At 33.3% G+C, this 10226-nt stretch overlaps 1 protein-coding gene across 1 annotated transcript in view; it reads left to right on the top strand.

Moving 5' to 3' along the window:
* Nucleotides 1-5611: 5611 nt before the first annotated feature.
* LOC106685454 (uncharacterized) overlaps nt 5612-10226 on the top strand; it is a 76126-nt gene continuing 71511 nt past the window's right edge. Inside the window, exon 1 of the mRNA XM_014428133.3 lies at nt 5612-5665. Coding sequence (XP_014283619.3) covers nt 5661-5665 — 5 coding nt within the window. The 5' untranslated portion in view covers nt 5612-5660. The remainder of the gene's footprint in view (nt 5666-10226) is intronic.

Here is a 10226-nt window from a genome sequence, read left to right as displayed (position 1 = left end):
GAATGATAGACAGAATAAGGTAAGACCAAAGAAATCAGTATGTAAGTGAAGGAAATTTGTTATAAAAGTAATTAAAAGGAGCTGTTTGTAGGAATCCTTGAGAATGACCTGAGAGGTCGAAACGTTGGATGTTAAATAAGAATAAAGTTGAGAGAAAAGAGATCAAAATTGTTTTAAAAAGGAAATATTATTTTTTGTTCTTACAATTTCCCTTTACGGAATACCCATAAAATTGAGAATAATTTTCTGAGATATTTCCTGGTATTGATCTTTCAGGCTGACAAAGGTATTCCGAGCTGATTTGATAAAGCCCCCTTTTTAAAATTACACCTTTTAGCTTCCTACACAAAAATTCGGATTGGTGCTACTCCAAAAGAGGTAATACTAATGAAAAAGCTATATATAAAGTCTTATTGGAATTTATGAAATTTAATACACACATCACAAAAGGGAAAATATATTATAGTGATCAAGGAGAGTAAAACATTACTATATAATATCATTACTTATTGAACAATTTTTCAAGCACTGGAATAAAGTTCCCGCCGTTAAAATGAAGAATCTTTGTAGAGTGTTAAGCCGAATAAAGACGATTTTTTTTTTTTTATTTATTTATTTATTTTTTTTCCGAACCCTCTAAAAAAACAGAAATAAAATGTGAATTAGTAGTGCATTACTGTGTAAGAAAGAAAAAGTAATTCGTGTTGTGTCTTACCTTTTATTACCTTTGGTAGGCTATAAAGACGATATAAGAAATGAGAGAATATGAAGGAACCTTGGAGTACCGAAACGTCGGCACGAATAAATATTTTTTATTTATTTGTTTAAATATTTTTATTTAATTAAATATTTTTTTATTTATTTTTGTTTGTTTTGCATCCCAGGTAGTTTGATTATGTTCATTTGGTTTGTTTATTTATTTTATTTTAGTATGTATGAGATTCATCACTATTACCTATTGCCCACAACTGTGTGGCAGATTGTAATATCTATCAATAAATAAAAGTATTTTTTCAAAAAAAAAAGTGTGAGTTATAATTCTTAGGTATTCCTTTTTTTAATGAAACTAATCAAAAATCGAAAAATTTTCATGAACCCAATTGATAACACATTAATTTTACTTTGAACTAGTTATTTATTCGCTGTTGTCCTGGTTGCCCCGTAACCAGTTATTCATTAAATTCACAATGAACCACGACAACCCCAAAGGGTCAGGAGCTTAGTAATTTTTAAGGAGGTATTGTTACTAGAACAACGGTTTTGCAAGCAGGTGCTTTGGTCAGAATCACTCACGAACGCCAGATTTTTCCCAAATTAAGGGCACCCACTTTATGAGGCTGGGTTGACTAATGATTACAGTAATAGAATAAATAATTATGTGTCACAGGCGGATACGAATTGGGTCCTTGAAGTTAACACAGCCTTACCACTGAGCCACTTCGCTCCATTAATGTAATATATAAAGTTTATATTATAATTATATGCATTCCTTTTTAGTTTGGATATTTATATCGTAATGATATTTTGAAATTTACAATGCTACACATATACAAGTTATTAATTTAGTATCACTCTTATAGTATGCTCTAGAGTACTAATGTCGACAGCGACTTGAGCATGGCAGTAAACCAAATTATTAGTCAAGGAAAAAACTTCATTTTAAGCTTCTTGCCTTTTACTTTTGTCAAAGCTTGTGAACAGTCGTCACTAAAAGGGCACTAATATTAAAACCATTCTAAAGTGATTAGTATAGAGGATCAAGTTTGCAAACCAAACACAAGCAGAATCCCAGATTACAAGAGGGGAATCCTTTTCAAAGGCACAATGAAGGATGTAAATGGCAGAAAGAAATACAAAAGAGGTTTCACCGGCTGGCGGCGACAGCATAATACTGAGCCCTATTATTCTAAAACAGGTTTTATCGCTTTACACTCCATTTACATGAACATTAACAAAGCTCGTTCTAATTGTTTATAACTTATTTAGTTTGTGTTGACTTAAAAAAAGTTGGGGATTATAAAATATCAGTATATTATCCAATAGAAGGGATTTTTTTATCTATTATTTTTATAACATTTTCAATAAGCTTTACATTTTCTCTTCAAATTTTGGGGTTATGTAAACTTTGATTTATGCGATCCCGAGGTGAAGTTCCAAGAAATACTTTATAGGGAGACGAATTGTGCATGATTAAAACCCGAACATTTTTGAATTTTTATTTATTTAAAAATCAAATTTAAAAAAAATCATTATTCTATTTATTTATTTATCACCCTACTCTACATCTTCGGGTTACATCCCATTGCTGCAATCGATACAAATTACATATCTGTCTAGAGTTGTACACACAGCTTACTCTTCTACAAATTATCCTCTTCTGTCCTGTACAGAGGCCTCGCTGGTGCAGCTTCTTGGCACGGGTAGTTTTCTTTCGTCTTCAGCTTAGGGGGATCGCTGTCCGTTAGAATGTAAAGCCCTGTCTCTCTTGGCTCTGAGTGTTTCATAGTACCACCTATAAGTACAACATGCTCGGCCGTCACCTTGAAGATCGATGTTAATACCATGGATTAACATCAGCATACCCCTTCTGGTACAGAGGAACCACGTTGATTCCAGGCGTGAACCGACGGCAGAAAAGTATACTTCTGACCGTTTGAGACAACCCACGCACCAGTTTTATTCTTCCAGAGTTTCTTCTCGGAGGACCCTCTTCGCCCTGTTTGGGTCTTCAATTATCAAAAAAATTTGGCAGATAGTATGGGCTAATCACTAAGGTACCAACCTATATATCTCCAGCAAAAGTAAGAAAGTCTATATTCTGCGAACTGCAACGGAATGGAATTTACCTCAAACCGGCACCAAGATTTTAAGTCTCACAGTTCACCAAAATAATAAGTTATGGTTCTCATTAGATGCAAAATTTAATTTTGTTTAATTTGTTGCACCATAACGTGTTCGTTAGGATACAGCGTTTAGGAATTATAGAAGAAAAACAAGCGACATATTTAATTTGCTGATTAGTAAGAGTTTTAGAACAGCAAGAAATGCGTTTGCTTGTAATAGGAACTAATTTTTAAAATTATTTGGATAACTTTTGCTCTTGAACTACAGCCCTTTCGGTCGCTTTGGCCTATATGCCTGTTCTCAGTTGGGTATTGTCATTATTTACAACTGGACCAATGGACGATTTGTTGCTTCAGGAATGTTCATACTGGTAAGTAGGAGATTGATAACGCAAGAACGTTTGAACGTTTGTTTATCTTTGTTGTCTTAGAATCGTTAAATTGCAGATCTTGTCCGCCAGTTCACTTCAACTTCATACCCTTATTGTAATATTCATGATGAAGCAAATTATTAAGAAAATTTGGAGAAGGGATAAAACTTCCTGCACGTTTCATAGATCTTGAAAAGGCATTTAACAGGATAAGAAAACGTGACATTATCAGAGTCTTAGAAGAATGTAATATTGATCGGGGCCTATTAATGGGAGTTGATTTTTCATAACTGTCTGGGAAATATTGTTAGGGCAGGAAATAAGCGTCTCTAAAGTATTTGAAACAAAATTAAGGATATGTTAAGGCTCCGGTCTTAGCCCACTGATTCTGCTCCTCGATATGGTAGTGAAAATAGCCAAGGAAAGGATCAGAACTTATCGCCTAGGATACTCCTTCTTTATACCCGTTAATTATAGTCTGTTTTGTTTAGCCGATGGTATGGCAGTGTTAGCAAACAATGGCAGAGACCAGATTTTTAGCATTAAAATTATTCCTTAAAACTCAAAAGTAATGCGGATCGACAAAAAACTCAGGAGAGCAATGAGAGTACTCAAGATAATTGAATGTGACTTTAGGTTCAAACATTCAAATACCTTGGGGTTCATCGAAACGAGTAAGGCTACATTGTCTCAGAAATACAGGAACGCGGTAATGCGGCTGGACAATTGTTTTAAAACCTAAATAAATCCTTCCCAAACAGATAAGAGGTGCGAAAAGATACCAAAATCAAGATATACCAGTCCACAGTTATACTATTGCTCTGGGTTCAGGACGGTAATACCAAAAAATAAAGGTCAAATCCAGGAAATGCGGTATCTGAGGAAGGTGATAGGCAGAACCAGACGGGAAAGAATAAGGAATATCACAATAATGACTAGTCTAGATATATACCAACCTGGAGGAATCCCTGTTAGAATGCCTAACGTATCGTGCTAGAAAGGCCTATGCGACCTTGGTAGATGGAACGCGGTCTAGAGTTAGACCCAGAATCACCTGGGAGCAGAACCTCAAGGAAGCCTACCTTGAAAGGAACCTAGACTGAGAAGAGAAATGAAGATTAGTGGCAAACGGTAACGAGGATCTTAGATTATAACCAAATCCTTTCTCAGACACATGCTATCCTTCGGCGGCCTGCGTGTGAGAAAACTATCGTGTAATCCACATATTAGATCTAAAAGACAAGAACTTAAGCGACGATTTGGACAGTTATGTGGACTAGTAAATAAAAAACAGCTTTCAGTCTTCAATGAATGATTACTTTACTAGACAATAATAGAACCAATCTGGACTTACAACTGTGGGGGGTGTTCTAATGGTTGTGCTTGCTTGTAACCAACAATACCAACATCATGAACTTAGTTTTAATTTTTCTCAGGATTAAATCCAAGTTCACCAAATTTCATGAGAAACTCACTTATCATCCTAATTGAGGATTAACCATCCCTGAAAGTTCAAACGGTGACCCAGATACATAATTATATTGGAGTGCTGGCATTCCTCCTCATTCAGCACTGGGATCTTCCGGAGACCTGTTTTTCCATTCAAATTTGAGGGAAAAAGCCTTGTTCATAGTTGTGTTTAAGATGCTATTTTACATTATGTTTCATTTCTTTATTTTGTTTCCCTATATATAATTTAATTTATTTATCTCTAAATATTGTGTGAACGTGCTCTAAGATCCCTATTATTATTGTCTGTAAATATATGACAGAATGTAGTATAACAATAAAATAAAAAAATATATTCCTCAACTTCTTTAAATTGTGAAGTCATGGTTGGGAGTATCCATATATGCTTCTTTCTGCAAAAGAAAGATTTTTTAACTCCTGCATCTTGAATAAATGCTTCTGCATTGGTCTTGAAATTCTTAGATGGAACATTCTTCAGTAATAAATTATTGGCCCTAAAGCAGAATAAAATTTCCTCTGACTGTCCCGGCGTCGCTTAGGTACACTTTTTCTTATCCTCTTCGAAACATACTTTAGGCGATGGTTAGGCCAAATCAACTGATTCTTGATTAATCACTCACATGTTTCTAAAAACGAGTGCTTTAAAGTCATGTATATATCTCTGTTAACCATCCAGGTAAACCATTTTCAAATTTAAAGCTATGCAATTTAAATAGTGAAATTAATTATCATAGTTTAAGGTACTTTTGCCCTGGTTTGTATTTCGAATATGTTGGTTTTGATTTCATTTTCACGCTTCCCGCGGTCAAGCACCGTGACGATACGAGACCACCCGAGACAGAAATAAGTGACACCGTGCCGCCTAGATCTATATCGCTAGTTGCAGATCCCACCACCAGGCGGCAGCACCGCGGGAGGGTGGTATTGATTTTAAAGAGAGCCCTGTGGGACACCGTCAGTTAGTCAGGGGTCGCCCATGAGGTAAGTCCTCTCCTAGCTTAAGCGTAAAGCGCTCTCTGTAGCCACGCCCTCCAAGTCTTATCAATGGTGTCGGCCGATGAATGATCTGGTCGATATTTGGTATTGATCTTTGCCAATTGCGTAACAATGAACTCTTTGGCCACACCAATTTTGCTATGGATTTGAATATAATTGTCTACAATTTTTTATGAACTATTTATAAAAAAACACTAAATTTTCATTTAAGAGACATTAAGTTTCAAACTAGTTTGTAATATTCCTATAAAAAAATTAAATATAACCACTCTATCAACGAATTGTTGAGAGACGCAGAGGATATTATGATCCTTCAGGACTTACTGGACCACTCTCGGTTCAGGAGAACTCGGCTAGTGAAAACGAAACTCACCCCCCAGTTACCCGTCATCCCTTAACTCTGGCCATTTATATTTATATATACAAATATAATATACATACATATATTTTTAAGAAATATTAATTACCATTGGATTTTATGAAGTAATTATATTTTGAAGTGAATTGTTCAAGTATTATTATGGTCTACTTAATTATTCATATAATAATTAATTTGGATGAAATGAAATTGAAGTTTCTGATTAAAAAAAATATATCTTTTGTTTCTTTATCCCGTACATTAAATTAATATATCCAGACATAATAAACTTCTCTTATAGGATATAATGCTAAAGTTTTTTTAACCTTCAAAAATGTTGTCCTGAACAAAAAAAAAATAAAAACTGAGATTAAGGATCAAAAGAATTTTTTTAAACTAAATTATCTAGTCTCAAAAGATAATTTAAATATAAAATATATTTATGATTCACTTTGGTTTTTAAAAAATTTAGATGGGTTCCTTGAGTTTGATAAATGATCGGCTGTAATTGAAATGTAAATTTATGGTAAAACTTTTATATGGGAAACGAAACGGACAAACTTTTCTTTGAGATGTCACTTTATCTAAAAAGTTTGACAATCATTGTTTTGTCTTTTTCTCCCTCTAGTTTGTATTAGAATAACTTCGCAATAAGTATAAAATTATTATTTTTCAATTGATTCACTAAAAAAAATATTTTTTCATTCAAATGGTATTTATTCACATCTATGTATGGAAAATAATGTCATTCAGAAATTTAATCGGAAATACAATAATAAAGAAAAAGTATATAAAATTTATTCATTTATATTCTTAATTTGTTTTTAATTCTAGTTTATTATCACCTAGACGTTTTGTATTTTTTCATAAAATACAAAACTAATGTTTATTATGAAGATCAAATTAAGGTTTGATTATATTAAGGTTACTAAGTCGACTTAATTACTTAAAAAAAAAAAATACATTCACCATTAGTAAGACCTACCAAGTTTCATTTCTAAACTTTCAAAACTCTTTGGCAAAAGTGCCAATCGTTTTGCGGAGCTATACCTACCCAGCTAATGTAGTTTAATTTCCACTGGAGGGTTTAATAATAATTAATAATTATTACTATAAATAATAATAATTAATATTCATATATTATTATAAATAATAATCATACATTATTATAAAAAATAATTAATAATCGGTTACAGGACAGTTTTCAGATAGTGCACACCTTTCACGCTCTCGTGAAGCCAATTAAATCATTCTTAAAAAAAAAAAATAGTGTATTTTTTAAAATAAAAAGTTTATTTTTAATCGTAAAACCGTAATTATTTAAACATTAAAACGGATTTTAAAAGAAAAACGAGTTAACTCGGTTTCATCAAATGAGCAATTCAATTGATAGATTTTTGTATTTAAGACAGGTTGTTGAAATCAAAACAGGAGCGTAGACGTACACGTAAAAATAGAAAAATATATATAAGAGACGGAAAACTAAGGAAGTCAGACCAAATAAATAAATATAGAAGAAATCAGAAACGGGTTAAAAAGTTGTTGAAGAATATTGGTATTGAATTAAGCATATGTGATGCCAAGATAAATTTTTTTCCGAACATATAGGAAACATTTATATCTTGTTTTTGTCATGTGGTATTTATGTATTATTGAACTTCCTTAACAGAACTATTTCTTCATTTAATTAAAAAATAAAATAAAGCGTGAGCAGCAGTTTAACCAAGGTCTTCATTTCTTCTCATTTTTGTTTGGTAAACAGAAATTATGTATCAGAGGAAATCGAATAGAATTTTTAATTCGATTGAATTCCTGAGTTATGCCGCTTCACTTAATTTTGAGGAAAACTTTAAAATTCGCGAAAAAATAACTGGAGTTTGTGAAAATATTGAGATTGCCAAAAGCCATTTCTCTAACATTCACTCAATCGATATGGAGACCACAGAAGCAAAACGAGATAACTCGATTTTATCAAATGATTAACAACGCTATTCGACTGATTGTTGTAAGGAAGACACGATGGTGAAATCAAAACAGGAAAAACGGATAAAAAAGCTGTTGAAGAATATGCGTTTCGAGTTAAGCATATGTGATTCTAAGGTGAAATTAGCTCCAAGCAGCATTGAATTGAAAAAACAAAACATTAGCAGCAGTTACTTAGGTCATTATTTCCTCTCATCGCTTGGAAAAGCAAATCATAACCTATCCTACTCGTCTCCCTTTTCTCAGTCAGCCAGTGTTCCTCAAGGTAGTATCTTTGGTCCCATTCTCAATACGATTTATACAGCTGATATCCCAACCCACTCTAACACAGTCCTAACAACATAGACTGATGACCAATGTGTACTGTCTGTAAACAAAGACACTACTAATGTATCACATATAAAATACATTGAAGAGTGGTGTCATAACTTGCAAATCAAAATAAATCCCACCAAATCACCTTTACTCTCCGTCGTAAACCTTTGCCCTCCTGTCCTACAGTATCCTTTCTAAATACTCCAGTAACGCCTGTTGAACAGATTCGATTCTTAGGACTCCATCTTGACAAGAGACTTACTTGGAATCCACATACAAGACTGAAACGATAAGAAACTGCTCGTAGATTTCGATTACTACAACACCTACTTGACAAACGCTCCAAACTTCTCATTCACTACAAAAAATTATTATATACTATGATAATCAGACCAATTGGGACATACGGAATTGAGCTCTGGGGCTCTACCAAACCATAAAATTCCTCCCGTATCCAATCCTTATAATCCAATATCCTCCGTAAAATTCTTGATGCTCCTTGTTACGTCACAAATAGACTCATCCACAAAGACCTCAACATTCCTTTCGTTGCAGATTTAGCCCGAAATTGATATGCGTCTTTTCATTCCAAACTCCTTACCCATCCTAACCCACTAGTTCTTAATCTCTCATCTTTAACAATCCCTGATAATCCTCCGAGGCGTATGAAAACGTCCTACGGGACCTTCTAATTTAAATTAATGTTTGAAGTACCACCATTGGGTAGTTCCTTCTCAAGATTTTCAAGTATTTGAAATATTCCACATAATGACTTGTAATTTTTTTGTACAATTGTAAATTACAATAAATAAATGTAACCACAACGTTTCCATGTTATTACCCCATCTTCAGGTTTACTAACATTTATGTCCTCTATTACCTAAAACAAAACAAACCAGTGTTTTCTGATATTTTTGTAAAATTTACAAACCGCTGTAAGTCCATTGATGGTTTCTTCTTGTTTTAAATATTTTATTATTGTAAGGTTCATCCAAATATCAGACAACACTGGTTTACCATTAGCTAATAAATATTGGACTAAGTAGTGAGAATTATTGTGCAATATACATAAGTTCTATGTCGCTTATTTGGCTAGAACCAGATACCAATCCTTCCATCATAAACTTTCTAACCATTCAAACCCACTTGCTTCTAATCTGGCTTCTCCTTCATTACCTGGTAATCCTCCTAGGTGTCTGAAGAGAAGATAGTCTCTAGATCTTATCCTCTAGAATTGTTATTTGAGTTCTATTTAATGCCATTGTATGACTAAGATTAAAGTTCAAAGCGTGATGGTAACAATGTACACCTGAAGATGATGAAATGCCCCGACGTTGTGAATTATTAAGTTATGAATAATAAACATTTAACCATGAAGATATTTTCACGAAACCCAACTAGATAATACTAAAAATGAATCAGTGTCCTCCAACATATAGCAAAAGTTTATTATATTCAGTGGGGGGAAAGATATGAAATCAGCAAAAAAGATTTGTCACACGGAAACTTTGTTTCTCTCTTATCAAATATTTTCTTTTAATGAATGCAACATTGATCCATAGCCGCGTTGCTGATAGCATTAACATTCCAGAACCATTCTCTGTACTATCACGCTAAACATTTACACATAATGTCTTTTAAACAATGCCCTATAATTTAGCTAGAGAACACCTAACTCCTTGCACGAACTCGTTTCCTATTTCAGCTGTTACGTAAACTGTCACTGGTTAATGAAGGAGTAACTAATAAGAAATATGAAGACTACAGTAAAATGTTCTCAATTAGGCCAGCTGCATTCTTATAATTACTTCAGTAGTATAGGATTAATCTTGATTAATGTATGATTGGATGGGAGATAACAGAAGAGGGAATTCCATATGTTTATGTATA

Source organism: Halyomorpha halys, unplaced genomic scaffold, assembly GCF_000696795.3.
Source record: "Halyomorpha halys isolate HHAL.00 unplaced genomic scaffold, Hhal_1.1 Scaffold694.1, whole genome shotgun sequence".
NCBI lineage: Eukaryota > Metazoa > Arthropoda > Insecta > Hemiptera > Pentatomidae > Halyomorpha > Halyomorpha halys.
Note: the sequence above shows the minus strand (reverse complement) of the source record. Positions and strands in the feature narration are given on the sequence as shown.